The sequence below is a fragment of the Tympanuchus pallidicinctus genome, unplaced genomic scaffold (genome assembly GCF_026119805.1).
Source record: "Tympanuchus pallidicinctus isolate F22 unplaced genomic scaffold, pur_lepc_1.0 scaffold57, whole genome shotgun sequence".
Lineage (NCBI taxonomy): Eukaryota > Metazoa > Chordata > Aves > Galliformes > Phasianidae > Tympanuchus > Tympanuchus pallidicinctus.
Genome location: NW_026294777.1, coordinates 394,595 through 413,305, shown reverse-complemented (window position 1 = coordinate 413,305; position 18,711 = coordinate 394,595). Strand labels below are relative to the sequence as shown.

General features: G+C 56.2%; 1 protein-coding gene and 1 long non-coding RNA gene across 2 annotated transcripts in view; one reads left to right on the top strand and one right to left on the bottom strand.

Moving 5' to 3' along the window:
- SHANK3 (SH3 and multiple ankyrin repeat domains 3) overlaps positions 1–18,711 on the bottom strand; it is a 279,947-nt gene that overhangs the window by 31,565 nt on the left and 229,671 nt on the right. The window contains exons 15-16 of the mRNA XM_052705382.1: positions 10,745–10,827; positions 1,786–1,910 (exon numbers count right to left, since the gene is read on the bottom strand). Of these exons, the coding sequence (XP_052561342.1) occupies positions 1,786–1,910; positions 10,745–10,827 (208 nt within the window). The remainder of the gene's footprint in view (positions 1–1,785; positions 1,911–10,744; positions 10,828–18,711) is intronic.
- On the top strand, positions 17,358–18,010 carry LOC128091972 (uncharacterized). Its single transcript, XR_008211564.1, has 3 exons — positions 17,358–17,434; positions 17,617–17,668; positions 17,929–18,010. It is a non-coding gene; the product is annotated as an uncharacterized LOC128091972 (long non-coding RNA).

The window sequence follows — 18,711 nt, the reverse complement described above, 5'->3', positions numbered from 1 at the left end:
AAAGACCTAAAAGCTCATCCGGTCCAACCGTTCACCTATTCCCAATAGCTCCCACTAAACCACGTCCCTCAACACAACATCCAGTCTTTCCTTGAATGCCCCCAGGCTCGGTGACTCCACCACCTCCCTGGGCATCCATTCCAGCACCTGACCACCCTTTCTGAACAGTAACACTTCCTCATGTCCAGCCTGAATCTGCCCTGCCGTAGCTTGAAGCCATTCCCTCTGCTCCTATCACAGATGACACGAGAGCAGAGCCGACCCCCAGCTCACTACAGCCTGCCTTCAGGCAGCCATAGAGAGCAATGAGGTCTCCCCTGAGCCTCCTCTTCTCCAGGCTGAACATTCCCAGCTCCTTCAGCCTCTCCTCATCAGCCCTGTGTTCCAGACCCCTCACCAGCTTTGTTGCCCTCCTTTGAACACGTTCCAGGGCCTCAATATCTTGCAGTGAGGGGCCCAAAACTGGACACAGCACTCGAGGTGCAGCCTCACCAGTGCTGAATACAGGGGAACAATCACCTCTCTGCTCCTGCTGGCCATTTCTGATGCAGGCCAGGCTGCCATTGGCCTTCTTGGCCACCTGGGCACACTGTGGGCTCATGTTCAGCCCAGCATCCATCCATACCCCCAGGTCCATTTCCTCTACGCCGTCCTCCAGCCACACCGCCCCAAGCCTGCAGCGTCGCCTGGGGTTGTTGTGGCCCAAGTGCAGGACCCGGCATTTGGCCTTGTTGAAACTCATCCCATGGGCTTCAGCCCAGCTCTCCAGCCTGTCCAGATCCCTCTGCAGGGCCTCGCTACCCCCAGGCAGATCCACACTTCCAGCCAATTTGGTGTCATCTGCGAATGTACTGAGGGTGCACTCGATGCCCTCATCCAGGTCATCAATAAAGATATTGAAGAGGACAGGCCCAGCACCGACCCCTGGACCCCTGGGTCCATTTGCAGTGAGGATGCAGACGCAGACGGAGCGATTTGAGAACCCTCCCTCCCCCACTGCTCTGCAGCAGCCCCTTCTCCGGCTCCCACTCGGCCTGTTCCTGCCGTATCCATTTGGCACAGATTCTGAACATCGTTTTCATTTTCAAGCACCACGCTAATTTCTCCACCGCTCCCCTCCTGTAGCAACGAAAATCCCCGCACACGTTAACAAATTAATGTTCTCTCTCTGTCTCAAATTGCTCCTTCAAACCGTCCCCTGCTGCGCTCGCCGGGAGACGAAGCGGCCACTGACGAGGAGCGCTCCTCACCACGCTCCATCCCAGTGAGCTCCAGGGCACTGCAGCCCTGCACACAGCACAGCAAATGGGGCTGGGGGCACCTGGGGACCCTCTGGTGTCCTCTGTCTCCATCACAGCCCCCAGAGCCCCGAGCAGCCCCTGCAGGACTGCCAAGGAAGGGCCGAGCGGGCGATACGGGCAGACTGCAGGCATCCACCAGATCTGCTTCCTCTTTAGACCCCAACTGTTGCATTGCTGGGCGAAGCCGCAAGAAATATCAGCACAAAACCATCCTGCAGAGGCGGCACCCAGTGGGGTCCTTCCTCCAGGTTCCACCCTCCCCACAGTTTCAGCCCTTCTCAAGCACAGAGCGCACGCATCTGTTGGACGGTGCTGCACCGAAGGCATTTTCCACCTTTCCACCAAGGCATTTCCACCAGCACTTCAGTAGCGCTCACAGCCCCCCGCTCGGAGCTCCTAAGGGGCAGCAGCAGAGCACAGGGGGGGGGCTGTCAGCCCCGTCCCACCACCCTCACCCCAATCAGCCCCGTCCCACCACGCTCACCTCAATCAGGAAGTCTCCCGTTCGCAGCCCCGCTCTCCACGCAACGCCCTCCACGTCCACGGATTCCAGGTACTGCAGCGCGGGGAAGGCTGGCGTCGGGGTGAACTCCTCGATGGGGGTTTCAGCTGCAAAAAAGACAGAGACAGAGATCGAGGTGCTGCATTTGGGAGCGGACAGAGGTGGCGAGAGGCGTCCAGGAGCCCAGGAAAAACTCTGTTGAATCGGTCTGCGCGCGCAGCCTGCCTTGGCTTCATGCAGGAACCGCGGCACGGCTGCGGCGTTCTCCAGCTCAGACCCTGAGATGGCCCCACAGAAACGAGGAGTGCTGGGAGCAGCACTGCTGCCAGAAGGTCCCCAAAGCTTCCTCCACGTCCCAGCACCGTGCACGGAACGGGGACAACATCTAGGATGCAGGAGTGGAGCTCGCTGACTGCGGGGTGGCTGCACAGGAGATGCATCCCAGTGCCACCCCCAGACCATGCGTGCATCCTTGTGCGATGCTGCACTACGATGCTGTCCAGCACGGGGCGTCCAGAGTGCTCAGAAGCAAGGAGCCACTCACTGATGGACACCTGCATCAGCCCAAGGAGCCCCTGGTTTAATCACATCCCCAGCTGTAAAGCTTGCCCTGTCCCACAGCAACGGCCTCCAAGAACGGCCTCAGTTGGACCAGGAGGGCTCTGACACTGCGCAGCCCCGACCTGCCCTGCACTGCTGCTCATCCAGGGGAAGGCGTTCTGCCCAGCTGAGAGCAGGCAGGAGCAGACAGGGCGATGTGATGTGTGAGGAGATGAAGGAGAAGGTCGGACATCAGGGGGAAGTTCTTTACCCAGAGAGTGGTGAGGTGCTGGAACAGCTGCCCAGAAAGGCTGTGGATGCCCCATCCTTGGAGGTGCACAAGGCCAGGTTGGATGGGGCCCTGGGCAGCCTGGTTTAGCATTAAACGTGGAGGTTGGTGGCCCTGCATGTGGCAGGGGGTTGGAGATTCGTGATCCTTGAGGTCCCTTCCAACCCTGGCTGTTCTGTGATTCTGTGAGAAGGGCTCCTTCGCCATGAGACTGCTGCAGGTTTTGAGCAGCATCAGCTGCATCAACAAGCGATGCACCTGGGCAGGCTCTGAGCCCCACAGCGGTACTGAGGGTCTGTTGGGCTTTGGGACCAGCTGTGGCTCTCCAGCACTCTGCCTGGGGCTGTGCACTGTGACAGAGCTGCCTTTGTGCTGGGTTCACAGCGAGATGTGAGATGTGAGAGCCTCAGCAGGGCTGTACGACGAGCAGCACCAGGAGGGGCTGCAGGAGGAGCTCCGGATCCCTTTCCTAACCACCTGCAATCCCATCACACATCCCCAGGCAGATGGGCCCTCCTCACAGCCTGCTCCACAGGCAGGGAAAAGGCAGGAATTATCTTCCCAAAGCACTTTGTGGTGCTTTGGCACCAGCACCAGCGGAGCGCTCAGCTCTCCCTCTGCAGTCCCAGGACAGGAGAGGGGATGGGGCTGCAGTGAATGGCACCGCTCTGATTTGGGAGCAGCAAAGCTGCACGGCCATGTCCTGAAACCAGCAATGCCAACAAACCCACTCTCCCTGCCTGCACAAACAGGAGACCATGAGTCCACATCACTTTGTCACGCAGCAGCAAAACTACCAACACGCTGGGAACAAGATGTGCTCAACCCCCTCCACGCTCTGACTGACCTGCATCCTCCTGGAACAAGAGAGGGATGCTGGATGGCTTCCTTAATCCTTCCCTTCCTGTTTTTCCAGCTTGGAATTGGGAACAACCTGTGCTGCAAAGAGCCGTCAGCACTGCACAGCTGCCCAGGGCAGCGGGGAGCCCCCATCCCTGGGGGTGTTCAGTGAGCACAGGGATGTGGCACTGGGGGAGGTGGGCAGTGGGATGGGTTGGGGTTGGATTGGGGATGTCAGAGCTCTTTTCCAACCTTCAATACTCTCTGAGTGAAGGTAAAGCTGGCCGGGGTGGGAAAGAAGTGGGATGGTGAGGACAGAAATGCCCAGAGCAGAGCCTGGGAGTCCCACAGCCCCAACCCCAGCACAGCCAGCAGCTCTGGAATCCTCAGCCTACAGCAAAGTTCCCATCAGGATTTTTAGGAGAAGTTTTTCAGCCAGAGGGCGGTGAGGCACTGGCACAGGTTGCCCAAGGAGGCTGTGGATGCCCCATCCCTGCAGGCATTGGAGGCCAGGCTGGATGTGGCTCTGGGCAGCCTGGGCTGCTGGTTGGCGACCTGCACACAGCAGGGATTGGAACCAGATCACAGAATCACAGCATCGCAGAATTGTAGGGGTTGGAAAGGAGCTCCAGAGCTCATGGAGTCCAACCCCCTGCCAAAGCAGTTCCCTACAGCAGGTCACACAGGTTGGCATCCAGGCAGGTCTGGAACATCTCCGGAGCAGGAGACTCCACCACCTGCCTGGGCAGCCTGTTCCAGTGAACAGTGGGACCCATAGAGACACGTTGGGACCCATAGAGACACACTGAGACCCATTGGGACCCATGGAGACACATTGAGACCCATAGAGACACATTGGGACCCACAGACTCCCCCATCTCCCTGGGCAGCCTGTTCCAGTGCTCCTCACCTCACTGCACAGCCGTTCCTTCGCACATTGGTGCAGAACTTCCTATGCTGCAGTTTCCAACCATTTCCCCTTGTCCTGTCTCCACTCCCCACTGAACAGAGTCCGGCCTCGCCATGCTGCCCCCCACACCTCAGATGCTGATAGACCTGGATCAGGTCTCCTCCCAGCCTTCTTTCCTCCATGCTGAACAGACCCAGTTCACTCAGCCTTTCCCCATAGCAGAGATGCTCCAGGCCCCTCACCATCTTTTGGCCCTCCGCTGGACTCTTCCCAAGAGCTCCCTGTCTGTTTTGTGCTGGGGAGCCCAGAACTGGACGCAGTGCTCCAGGTGAGGCCTCAGCAGGGCAGAGCAGAGGGGGAGGATCGCCTCCCTCCACCTGCTGGCCACGCTCCTTGCAATGCACCCCAGGATGCCGTTGGCCCTCTTGGCCACAAGGGCACACTGCTGGCTCATGGCAACCTGCCGTCCACCAGGACACCCAGGTCCCTCTCCGCAGAGCTCCTCTCCAGCAGCTCATCCCCCAGCCTGTACTGATGCATGCAATCATTCCTCCCCAGATGCAAGACTCTACACTTGCTTTTGTTGTGGTCCTTTTCAACCCAGGCCATTCCGTCGTTCCATGCTTCTGTGATAAACGACAGAAATTCTCCGTGTCGTGAGGTGGAATTTCCTAACACTGAGCTCCCTGCAGAAGCTCAGGGCTTCACATCTCAGAAGTCAAGGCAGCATCACGGTGAAAGCAAAGGCAGCATGATGAGCCCAGGCTGATCTGACTTTGCAGCAGCACAGCCTTCGTGATGCAGCTCTTTGGGGCTCTGCAAACACTCTGCAAAAAACTCCTTGCAGGAAAGTTCCTTTTGTACCCAGCCGGGCTCAGCAGTGAAAAAAATACAGCGAGTTAATGGAAAGTAAATGGTTGGGATCCCAGCTACTTGTCTGCAAGCACAAGCACAGAATGGAAGATCATAGAAACATGGAACGGGTTGGGTTGGAAGGGACCTCAAGGATCTCCAATCTCCAACCCCCTGCTGCATGCAGGGCCAGCAACCTCTGTGTCTACTACTAGATAGTAGTGACCTTGCCTTGAATGCCTCCAGGGAAATAATAAAATAGGGCTCAATGTTGTATTGACTGCAGAACACCTGAGCTGCCTGGTGTTTATTTAACCCCTGAAGGCATGTTGGAGTGCAGGCAGCGGGCAGCAGGGCGCACAGCACCGCTCGGACACCCAGTGCATCCCTGCGGTCCTTTCCAACCTCGGTGATTCTGCCATTCTAAGACCTGCTGCTGGGCAGTGGACGAGAGGCACTGCTGGAACACGTGTGTTTGGAGGAGAAGAGGAGCTACAGAGGTTCATTTTACACCTCCCAGGATCTGAAATTCCTCAGGTTGAAGCATAGGAGCGGTCGTAGCAGCGCTACCATGTCCCAGCTGCACTGGTTGGACTGGATCTCCAAAACGAAGACACGGCCCTTAGCAATGCAGACGCTGTCTGAAGTGCTTCAAATACATCCTCCAGTCCCAACCTGAGCTCATCCCAAGGGTCACCAAGTGTCACAGCACTCCCTCTCTGCACAAATGCCATCAATGAGCTCTTCCCATTCCCGTTCCACCTCTGCCAGACCCGGCTGCTCACCTTGCTGCCCCAGCACTTCCCAGCACTCACTGCAGAGCTTCTGCTGCTGGAAAGGCAACCAAACCTGCCCCACAGGTGGAGCAATGCAGCGTTGGGTGCTGGGAGCCCTGAGCTCAGCCAGGGAACTTTGTCTCAGCGTCAGCAGCTGTGCACACGGAGGGCTGAGAACACACACAGCCGATGCTGGACACCAAACTGGAACCTTTCAGCACAGAAAGCGTGGCCAACAAGAAGCAGGAGTTTGTGATGGGAGCGGCTCTGAAATGCTCAATGCCATCAGCTGTGGGGCTGGGATGGAGCTGACTGCGTCCTGCTGCATCCCCCACTGAGGGATGGGGAGAGATGGGTGACAAATGGGACCTCCAGCGGCGTCGGGTGGCCCTGCTGGGATGTGACAGCTGCACTGGGTCGCTCACAGCCCCTCCGTGGACACAGAGCCCACGTGGGGGAAGCCTCCAAGCACAGCTCTGCTCATCACTGCTGTGCCCGAAGCCATCAGCTCCTGCAGCTGCCCCCACTCCCACTGCCCCACATCTCTGGCCTGGATGTAGAAGTCCAGATGTGGCCTCTGGATGGAATTCCTGCTGTAGTGGGGGTGGATCTTACAAATGGCATTGCTGCAGGAGCAGTGCCTGCTCTGTGCCCGGGGCAGCAGGGAGGTTGCTCCACGCACAGAAGGAGGACAGGGTATTACAACCAAGGAACGTCTCTCATTGCTCCGAGCCCAGGATTGCCAGCCATGCATTGGGCTGGGAAACACCGGGATGCTCCTGGTTGCCTCCCACCTCCATTCAGGGGCTGCCCCTGCCCTGTCCCATCCACAGCCCCAGGGAGCTCAGGACAGCCTCTGAGTAAACTCTCCTGGGTCTGACCTCATCCATCTGGGTGCCAAGTGCAGATGGAGATGGGATGGGATGGGATGGGATGAGATGGGAATGGATGGGATGGGATTGGAAGAGATGAGATGGGAATGGATAGGATGGGATTGGATGGGATGGGATGGGATGGGCTGGGATTGGAAGAGATGAGATGGGAATGGATGGGACAGGATGGGATGGGATGGGATCAGATTGCATATGAAGGGATTGGAAGGGATGGGATGGGATGGGATGGGATGGGATGGGATGGGATGGGATGGGATGGGATGGGATGGGATGGGATGGGATGGGATGGGATGGGATGGGATGGGAAGAGATGAGATGGGAATGGATAGGACAGGATGGGATGGGATGGGATGGGATGAAACGGGATAGGATGGGATGGGCTGGGATGGGATTAGAAGAGATGAGATGGGAATGGATAGGATGGGATGGGATGGGATGGGATGGGATGGGATGGGATGGGATGGGGTGGGATGGGATGGGATGAGATGGGATGGGGTGGGATGGGATGGGATGGGATGGGATGGGGTGGGATGAGATGGGAATGGATGGGACAGGATGGGATGGGGATGGGATCAGATTGCATATGAAGGGATTGGAAGGGATGGGATGGGATGAGATTGTATGGGTTGAGATGGGATAAGATGGGACAGGAAGGGATGGGAAGGGATCGGATGGGATTGGATGGGACTTATGGGATGGGACAGGATGGAATGGGAAGAAATGGAACAGGATGGGGTGGGATGGGATTGACGGGATGGGATGAGACGGGACAGGATGGGATGGGATGTGACGAAGGGGTGGCTCCCCAAACCTGACACACCATGGGCAATCCCAGCCTCCAGCAGTGTGCTGGGCTCTCCCCATCCTCTGCAGCACTGAGCGCGGCTCCTCCAGGGATGCACCTCACCTCCCTGCTCCTTCCCCCTGCAGAGGCTCCGCTGCCTTCGCTCCCTCCCTTCTCTCATCATCGAGAGACATCACAGCTTTGTTACCCAAACCAGGTGTGAGCAGCAGTGACACGGGGCTGGGACAGAGGCTCTCATGTTGTGTCATAAACCCAAAGGGTTGGGGACGTGGGTGACCCCTCTCAGTCCCACTGTGAACTCTCCAGCACTGCCCATCCTGTCCCCTGCCCTCCCCTCTGGCCCTGGCACACAAAGGGAAGACACAGAGCCTGAGAAAATAAAACAAACAGAAACAGGAGGAAATTTACCCCACGTCTGCCCCAACCTCACTGCTGCCAGTCTGATCCAGCAAAGGAACGGATGCCATTTTGAGGGCTGAAGTTTCACGCTGCGATGCACTGGGTGGTGAGGGCAGCACGTGGGCACAGCTGGCACACACACTGTATGGCACACACACACATGTATGGTCACACACACACACGTATGGCACACACACATGTATGGCACACACACACTGTATGGCACACACACACACATGTATGGCACACACACGCACTGCATGGCACACACACACACTGCATGGCACACACACACACATATGGCACACACACTGCATGGCACACACACACACACGTATGGCACACACACACACGTATGGCACACACACACACGTATGGCTCACACACACACGTATGGCTCACACAAACACGTATGGCTCACACATGTATAGCAACACACGCAAATGGCACAGACACACATATGGCACACACACATGTATGGCACACACACATCTGGCACATGCATGTATGGCACACACACGTATGGCACAGACACACATATGGCACTCACACACATGTATGGCACACACACACACACACGTCACACACATGTATGTCACACATACGTATGTCATACACACACATGTCATACATACCTATGTCACACACATGCCACACACATATGTCACACATGTATGTCACACACACACACGTCACACACACATGCATGGCACACGCACATGTCACACACACATATGTCACACACACACATGTCATAAACACATGTATGTCACACATACATCACACACACGTCACAGACATGTATGTCACACACACACATGTCACACACACACGTGTCACATACACACATGTATCACACACACACACGTGTCACACACACACACATGTCACACACACACATGTCACACACACATATATCACACACACATGTATCACACACACATGTGTCACACACACACGTGTCACACACACACATATATCACACACACATGTCACACACACATATATCACACACAATATATCACACACACGTCACACACGCACACACGTGTCACACACACACACGTGTCACACACACACATATCACACACACACATATCACACACACACATGTATCACACACACATGTGTCACACACACATATATAATACACATATATCACACACACGTCACACACACACACGTGTATCACACACACACATATATCACACACACATATATCACACACACATGTCACACACACATATATCACACACATATATCACACACACGTCACACACACACACGTGTCACACACACATATATCACACACACGTGTCACACAGACACATGTATCACACACACACGTGTCACACACACACGTGTCACACACACACACACATGTCACACACACATGTATCACACACACACACGTATCACACACACACACACGTGTCACACACACATGTATCACACACACACATGTATCACACACACACACGTGTCACACACACACATATCACACACACATGTATCACACACACACACACATGTATCACACACACATGTATCACACACACACGTGTCACACACACACATGTCACACACACGCATGTATCACACACACATGTATCACACACACACACATGTATCACACACACACGTGTCACACACACGCATGTATCACACACACATGTATCACACACACACACATGTATCACACACACACGTGTCACACACACACGTGTCACACACACACACACATGTATCACACACACATGTATCACACACACACACGTATATCACACACACACGTGTCACACACACACACGTGTCACACACACACACATGTCACACACACACACACATGTCACACACACACACGGTCGGGCGCTGCGCAGTGAGGAGCCCTGCCCGCCCGCCCGCCCGCAGGTTCGCCTCGGTGCTCGGCGGCACAAAAGCAGCTCCGGAGCCTCGGCTGCCACCCGGGCGCAGCTCTCAGCCCCCGGGGGCCGCTTTCTCCTTTCTCCCCCCTCGCCCCGCAGCGCGGCTGCCGCAGCCCGCCCCGCCGTTCCGTACCTCGCAGCCCCCCGGCCTTTCCCGAGCCTTCAGCCGGAGGGGAGCCGCCCCTCGCTGCAGGGCTGAGCGCATCGCCCGACGGCGCACGTTCCCTTCGCACCCGGAGGGATTCCTTCGATCGTAGCCAAAACCTCTCCGCGCATCGGGAGCCACCGCGGCAACGAGCGGCTCTGCGGGGGCCGCGCATCACCCCCCCCCCCCCCTCCCTCCGAGCAGCGCCGGGGCTCAAAACCCCCACCTTTATCCCCTCCACCTCCCCCCCCCCCCCCCAGGAGGGATCCCCACCGCACGGAACAGCGCCAAACTTCACGCATTAAAAAAAAGAAAAGCCCCAAAAAACAAACGACCGCAAAAAGCCACGGCGGCTGCACCCCGAACACGACGGGCAGCGGGGAGCCCTCGTGTAACGGTACGGGGCCGCAGCGACCGCACCGTGCGGGCAGCGGAGCGCTCACAGCCCCCGAGCGCAGCCCCACGCGTCACGCAGCGCTGCCCCACGGCCGCCCCCCCCCCCCTCCAACCCCCCCCCCCCCCCTCCCCCGACCCCGCAACCCGGCAGCCCCGCAGCCCCCTCCTTACCTTTGGCCCCGCGCAACACAAACCCGAATCCCTCATGCTCCCTCTTCTGCAGCACGGCCGTTTTCTCCTCGATGATGTAGTCGCTGGGCAGGAAAGAGCACAAGAGAATGACGCTGGGGTTAGATCTCAGCACCATGCTGCCGGGCGCCGGGGGGCTTCGTGCCGGCTGCGGGGAGCCCTCCTCTTCCCACGGAGCGTCTCATCGCAGCGGAGCGGGGCAGCGGCCGCTCCCTCCCTCCCTTTCCCGCAGTCGGAGCACAACGGCGGCGGCGGGCGGGGGGCTCCGGGCTCCCCGCGGTCACCTGCGGGCGCATGCGGGGGGCTGCGGTCCCCCCCACCCCCCCCCCAACCCTCCACCGGTGCCCTCGGCCGGGAGATGGGGAGCGCGGTGCTCGGTGGAAGGGTGGGTGGGTTTGGGGGGGGGGGGGGGCTGGGGGGAGGGAGGGGGGGCGTGGGCGATGCTCCGTGCGGAGAGCCGGGATGTGAGACAAAGGGAGGGGGGCCCTCGGTGAGCTCCGGGAGGGGGAGCGGCGGAGTTTATATCCTCATCCCGGTGCTCCCATCTTCCCTTAGAGCCCCCCCGGCGTTGCTAAGGAACCGTCTGTCATTGGGAGGGGGGGGGGGGGAGGGAGGGAAAAGGGGGGGGGCGATGCATTGTCCTATTTTCACAAAGGCGCTTTCTGTGAACCTAACGGAAAGACTCGGTGATGGGGGGGGGGGGGGGGGAGGGGTCATCCCATGCCTTGCCCCCCCCGTGTGTGTGTGGGGGGTGGGAACAGGGGGGAATGCAGCCCTGCAGCCCCCTCCCCGCATACTGCAAGCCTGGCCCCGTGTGTGTGTGTGTGTGTGTGCCAGCTCCGACCCACACACATGTGCCACGTCTCTGAGCTGCACACACGTGTCAGCACCTGACCCACACACATGTGCAAGCCCTGATCCACACACGTGTGCGTCAGCCTCCATCCACTCAGCAGGCGCCAGCCCCGACTGCACACACATGCGCCACCTCTCTGCTCCCAGCCCCGACCCACGCCAGCCCCCAGCCCACACACAGTCTGCTCCCTGCAGCCCTGCTGCGTGCTGTGGGCTCACTGCAGCCCCCCGCTGCTGGTGCCCTGAGCAGAGGTTGCTCCGGGGAATCACGGCCCTTTGGGCAGAGCCCTGGGGTGCTGCCATGAACACTGCAGGACCCAGCTCCATCTCCGTCTGCTCCAGAGAGAATCACAGAGTCACAGAATGGTTTGGGTTGGAAGAGAGCTCAAGGATCACGAAGCTCCAACCCCTCACCAATGCAGGGCCACCAACCTCCACGTTTAATGCTAAACCAGGCTGCCCAGGGCCCCATCCAACCTGGCCTCCAACACCTCCAGGGATGGACGGGGCATCACAGCCTCTCTGGGCAGCTGTTCCAGCCCCTCCCCGCTCTCACAGCACACAACTTCCCCCTGACATCCAACCTCCAGCTGCCCTCCCTCAGCTTCCAGCCGTTTCCCCTCGTCCTGCTGCCATCTCCCCTTGCCAGGAGTTGACTCCCCTCCTGTCTGCAGGCTCCCTTCAGCTCCTGCAGCTGCACTCAGCTCACCCCCAGCTTCTCTTCTCCATGCTGACAGCCCAGCTCCCTCAGCCTGGCTTTGCAGGGCGGTGCTGCAGCCCCCTGCTCATCTTTGTGGCTGCTCTGCACCCTCTCCAACAGCTCCCTGTCTGTCTTGTATTTGGACCCCCAGCCCTGGACGCAGTGCTGCAGATGGAGCCTCACGAGGGCAAAGCAGAGGGGGACAATCACCTCCCTGTCCCTGCTGCCACCCCTCTGCTGATGGAGCCCAGGATCCCATTTGCTTTCTGAGCTGTAATCACACACTGCTGGCTCATGGTCCGTTTTTCATCCATCAGGACCCCCAGGTCCTTCTTGCAGGGCTGCTCTGGGTGCTCTGATGCAGGTGCACCAATGCAGGCAGCTGTGTGTTGCTCTGAGGACTCAGGACAGTGCTGCCACTAAAACGAATGCAAGACACGGGATGGAACTCCTTGCACTTCCCAGCTATTTCACTTTGCACAATAATTCCAGACATTTTAGGCATTCTGCATTTAAAAAAAGATCAAGGCTATCTAGAAAACTGGTCACACAACCTCATGCAACAACGCTCCAGGTGTGGATGAATCCCAACAGAACCACGCAATCTGCTTCAGGGGCCAATGGCTGTCACACAGCCCCTCTCTGTGCCATGTTTCCAACACACTGCCTGTCCTTCCACACCTGCTCCCCAACACGTGTAAAGCTCTCCTTTCTTCTGAGCTGTGGAAGTCCCACTGGGAATGGATTGCTAACAGCTGCTCCCAGCAGAGGCCACAGCAGCAGCATGAGGCTGGAAACGGCAGCCAGAAGTCTCACATCCTGAGCCGTGTGCCATAGAATCATAAAAACACAACGTGGGATGGCTTCGATGGATCCTCAGAGTCCATAGAATGACAGAATGTCTGAGGGCTGGAAGGGTCCTAAACGTTGCAGAACCATGGAATGGTTGGGCTGGAAGGGTCCTTAAAGATGACAGAACCACAGAATGGCTGGGTTGGAAGGGTCCTGAAAGATGAGAGAACCACAGAATGGTTGGGTTGGGTTGGAAGGGTACTGAAAGATGAGAGAACCACGGAGTGGTTGGGTTGGAAGGGTCCATAAAGATGACAGAAGCATGGAATGGTTGGGTTGGGTTGGAAGGGTCCTGAAAGATGAGAGAACCACGGAGTGGTTGGGTTGGAAGGGTCCTGAAAGATGACAGAACCACGGAATGGTTGGGTTGGGTTGGAAGGGTCCTGAAAGATGACATAACCACAGAATGGTTGGGTTGGGTTGGAAGGGTCCTGAAAGATGAGAGAACCACAGAATGGCTGGGTTGGAAGGGTCCTGAAAGATCATAGAGCCATGGAATGGTTGGGTTGGAAGGGTCCTGAAAGATGACAGAGCCACGGAATGGTTGGGTTGGAAGGTCCTTAAGGATGACAGAATCACAGAACAGTTGAGTTGGAAGGGTCCTGAAAGAAGAGAGAACCACAGAATGGTTGGGTTGGGTTGGAAGGGTCCTGAAAGATGAGAGAACCATGGAATGGTTGGGTTGGGTTGGAAGGGTCCTGAAAGATGACAGAACCATGGACTGATCGGGTTGGAAGGGTCTGTAAAGGGGTCTCTGTGGGGATCTGTGTGTCCCTGTTTGCCTCCTGGCGACCCTGCAGGGGGTTGGAACCAGATGAGCGTTGTGATCCTTTCCAACCCAGGCCATTCTGTGGTTCTGTGATTTGTGAGAACTACTTGTGCTGAACCTGATTGCTGCTGGGACACAACGGGTCTCCTGAAGGCAGGAAGGCAGTTCTGCGATGCAGACCCTGACTCAGCTCAGCTTCCTGATCGCTCTCACAGGATTTGCTCACTAAAAGCAAGGGGTGCACAAGGGCTCGAGGTGAGAGAAGAGCTGGCCTGGCCCATTTCTCACTGTCAGGTGGGTGCGTAGAGTGGGATGAAAGGGGGTCCATCCTGGGCCGGGCTCAATGCAGCCACAGAATCACAGAACCATCCAGGTGGAAAAGGACTCAAATCCAACCCCAGGCCATCCCCACCGTGCCCGGTAACCACGTCCCCATTGCCACATCCACGCGTCGCAAGAGCGCATCTGGGCTTTCTGGTGCTGGCCTGAAAAATCCAGGAGGAAAAAGGCAGAGGGTGGGGAGAGCAGGGATGGAGAAGGGCTGGCAGGACGGCCAGCAGAAGGCACAGGCAGCCCCTGGGCTCTGAGCAGCAGTGCTGCAGGGAGAGGAATGAGCAGAAACGCAGCCGAGTCCCTATTGAACCTTTCTTCCTCTCCCTGCACCGCAGGATGGGAGCCACGCAGTCGGACGTGGGCTGCAGAAAGCAGCACCTATAGGTGCTGGGCTGTTTTCAGACTCAACGGAGCTCCTGGGTGAAGTCAATGGGGCTGATTCACCCCACGCTGAAACGAACGCCCACATTTTGTCAGGTGAACGGCGCCGCTGGATCCGGGACTGCACACATCTGCACTGCTCCCAGGGAACAGCCTGGAGCCCACAGGCCAACAGTCACAGCCTGCATGTGAGTCACGTCCTCTGGGAGGAGGAGGAGGAGATGCTGCACAGCTGAGGGGGAAGCGGGGCAGCAGCAGAGCCCCAGGAGGACGCATGGGAGGTCAGGAGGCCGCGTGTTTGCACCGCAGTGACCTCAGGGGGGATGCGGTGTGGTTTCAGGCACTGCAATGGATGAACAGAGAGGTGGTGGAGTCACCGAGCCTGGGGGTGTCCAAGGAAAGGCTGGATGCTGTGTTGAGGGACGTGGTTCAGTGGGAGCTGTTGGGGATGGGGGAACGGTTGGACCGGATGAGCTTTGAGGTCTTTTCCAACCTTGGTGATTCTATCTATGATTCTATGAAATCGGGCTCTTCTCTCTTCTCCCAAGCGACGGGATGAGAGGAAATGGCCTCAGGTTGTGCCAGGGGAGGTTTGAGATAACATCAGCTGCAAGTGCTGGAGGGAGCTGCCCAGGAGGCACTGAGTCCCATCCCAACGTGTGGCTGCGGTTGGGGTGCGCTCACACTGGATTGATGGCTGGACCTGATGACCCTACAGCTCTTGTCCAACCCTCACCATCCCACGATTGTAAGGGCCCAGCAAACACAGCTGAGGGCACGGCTGTTCCTATGCACTCATTTGCTCGTTCCCAGTTAGAAATGCTTGCAAGGTGCCACAACTTCCCAGCAGTAACGAAGCACAGGAAGGGCTGCTGATGGTGCCAGGTTGCTCCCGGGCATCTTGGTGATGGACTCTGCTGGAGAACAACCTGAGTTCAGGTGTGTGAGGTGGAGCTGGAAGATGGGAGGATGGGCCTTTCCCAGTAAAGCTCACTCACATCCCGGGGTGCTGCAAGACCCACAGCAGTGACAGAATGGTATAAAGCTGCCAATTCCCTGCTGCACAGTGCGTCAGTGCAGGTCCTTATCAACAAGCTTTCCTCTCTGCCCCAGAAAACCAAGACCAGAACGCAGAGCAGCTGTGTTCCCAATCTGCACTCCAGAAGCTGCCTCTGATCAGGGCCAGCTTTGCATCGCAGCTGGGATGGCTGGGAGAGCACAAATGGGTCCCCATCAAACCTGTCCTGCAGAGCAGTGAGGGCGTCCATGGGGCAGCACGAGGCTTCCATCCCTGCCCACTCAGCCCCCAGCAGGCGAAGCTTTAGGAAAAGAGATCTGCAGTCACCCTTGGACTCGTGCATCAAATACTTCAGCTTCTGCCAGCCGTGAGCGTGTGCTGTGTGCGCCCCAGGGGTCTGGGATCCGCTGCATCATCCCTGCTGAGGCTCTGAGAGGCTCATCCCTACTGAAGGCTCCAAGAGCCGGGCAGCCAGGGGTTCCCTGTCAGTGAAACTGGGAAAAGCCCCGTCCCAAAAGGAGAAATAATCCACCTGGGGATCCACAGAGACTGAGCAGACACCTCTGCAAGTGCTGTCACAGTGGTGCTCCTGCAATGGAAGCAGAGGAGAGCAGGAGGAGGGGAAGGGGCTGAAGAGGAGCCTGTTTGTGCTCACAGCTCATCCCCAGGCCCTGATTATCATCAGCAGCGCTTTCAGTTTAATTCAGGGAGGAGGCAGCTCGTCAAGGCACTGATGGTGAACGACGTCAAAAGCAAAGTGGCACACGAGGAGCAACTCTGCCCCCAGAAGGAGCCACCTTCCAGCCACGCGTACACACACAGAACCTCCCAAAGCTCCCCAGAATCCAAGGAAGGATGCGTTGTTTGGGATCACGGTCAGGATGCAATATTTGGGATCACATTCAGGATGGAATATTTGGGATCACATTCAGGTTGTGCCATTTGGGATCACATTCAGGATGGAATATTTGGGATCACATTCAGGTTGTGCCATTTGGGATCACATTCAGGATGGAATATTTGGGATCAGATTGAGGTTGTGCCATTTAGGATCACATTCAGGATGCAATATTTGGGATCACATTCAGGATGGAATATTTGGGATCACATTCAGGATGGAATATTTGGGATCACATTCAGGTTGTGCCATTTGGGATCACATTCAGGATGGAATATTTGGGATCACATTCAGGTTGTGCCATTTGGGATCACATTCAGGATGCAATATTTGGGATCACATTCAGGTTGTGCCATTTAGGATCCCATTCAGGATGGAATATTTGGGATCACATTCAGGTTGTGCCATTTAGGATCCCATTCAGGATGCAATATTTGGGATCACATTCAGGTTGTGCCATTTGGGATCACATTCAGGATGCAATATTTGGGATCACGTTCAGGTTGTGCCATTTAGGATCCCATTCAGGATGGAATATTTGGGATCACATTCAGGTTGTGCCATTTGGGATCACATTCAGGATGCAATATTTGGGATCACATTCAGGTTGTGCCATTTAGGATCCCATTCAGGATGGAATATTTGGGATCACATTCAGGTTGTGCCATTTAGGATCCCATTCAGGATGCAATATTTGGGATCACATTCAGGTTGTGCCATTTGGGATCACATTCAGGATGCAATATTTGGGATCACGTTCAGGTTGTGCCATTTAGGATCCCATTCAGGATGGAATATTTGGGATCACATTCAGGTTGTGCCATTTGGGATCCCATTCAGGATGCAATATTTGGGATCACATTCAGGTTGTGCCATTTGGGATCACATTCAGGATGGAATATTTGGGATCACATTCAGGATGGAATATTTGGGATCCCATTCAGGATGCAATATTTGGGATCACATTCAGGTTGTGCCATTTAGGATCCCATTCAGGATGGAATATTTGGGATCACATTCAGGCTGTGCCATTTGGGATCTCATTCAGGTTGTGCCATTTAGGATCACATTCAGGATGGAATATTTGGGATCACATTCAGGTTGTGCCATTTAGCATCACATTCAGGATGCAATATTTGGGATCACATTCAGGATGCAATATTTGGGATCACGTTCAGGTTGTGCCATTTAGGATCCCATTCAGGATGCAATATTTGGGATCACATTCAGCTTGTGCCATTTAGGATCCCATTCAGGATGCAATATTTGGGATCACATTCAGGTTGTGCCATTTGGGATCACATTCAGGATGGAATATTTGGGACCACATTCAGGTTGTGCCATTTGGGATCCCATTCAGGCTGTGATGCTTTGGAATCACATTCAGGTTGCTGCCATTTGGGATCCCATTCAGGATGCAATATTTGGGATCACGTTCAGGTTGTGCCATTTAGGATCCCATTCAGGATGGAATATTCGGGATCACATTCAGGTTGTGATGCTCGAGATCACGTTCAGGCTGTGATGTTTGGGATCAGATCCCATCCAGCAATGGTCGCAAGCATTTCAGACACCATTTCCACACCCAAAGCCAATGCTATTCATTCCTAGATGAAACGTGGGCTGAGATCCTGAAAAGCTCTGAAGACCAGATAGCACAGAAGGTGAGAAAGCCTCGCAGTGAAGAGCAGCACCTTCCCAACTGAAATGCAGAGAGTTTGCACAGGGCATTTGCAGGGCTGGATGCATTGGATTTCCACACACCAATGGGTATCATGTGGGGAGATAAGCAGCAATAGGACGGGAGGGGATGGGCTCAGGGTGCAATGGGGAGGGTAGGGATGGAATTGGGAACAACCTGTGCTGCAAAGAGCGGCCAGCACTGCACAGCTGCCCAGGGCAGCGGGGAGCCCCCATCCCTGGGGGTGTTTGATGAGCACAGGGATGTGGCACTGGGGGGATGTGGGCAGTGGGACGGATTGGGGTTGGATTGGGGATGTCAGAGCAAATTTCCACCCGCTCTGCGATTCTACAGTGAAAAGAAGAGGTCACTGAGTGAATGAGAAGTTTATGATACGCTTTGGATGGACTTTAAGCTATCAGTGCTAACCAAGAAAACACCGAAGCCCTGAAAATCATAGAA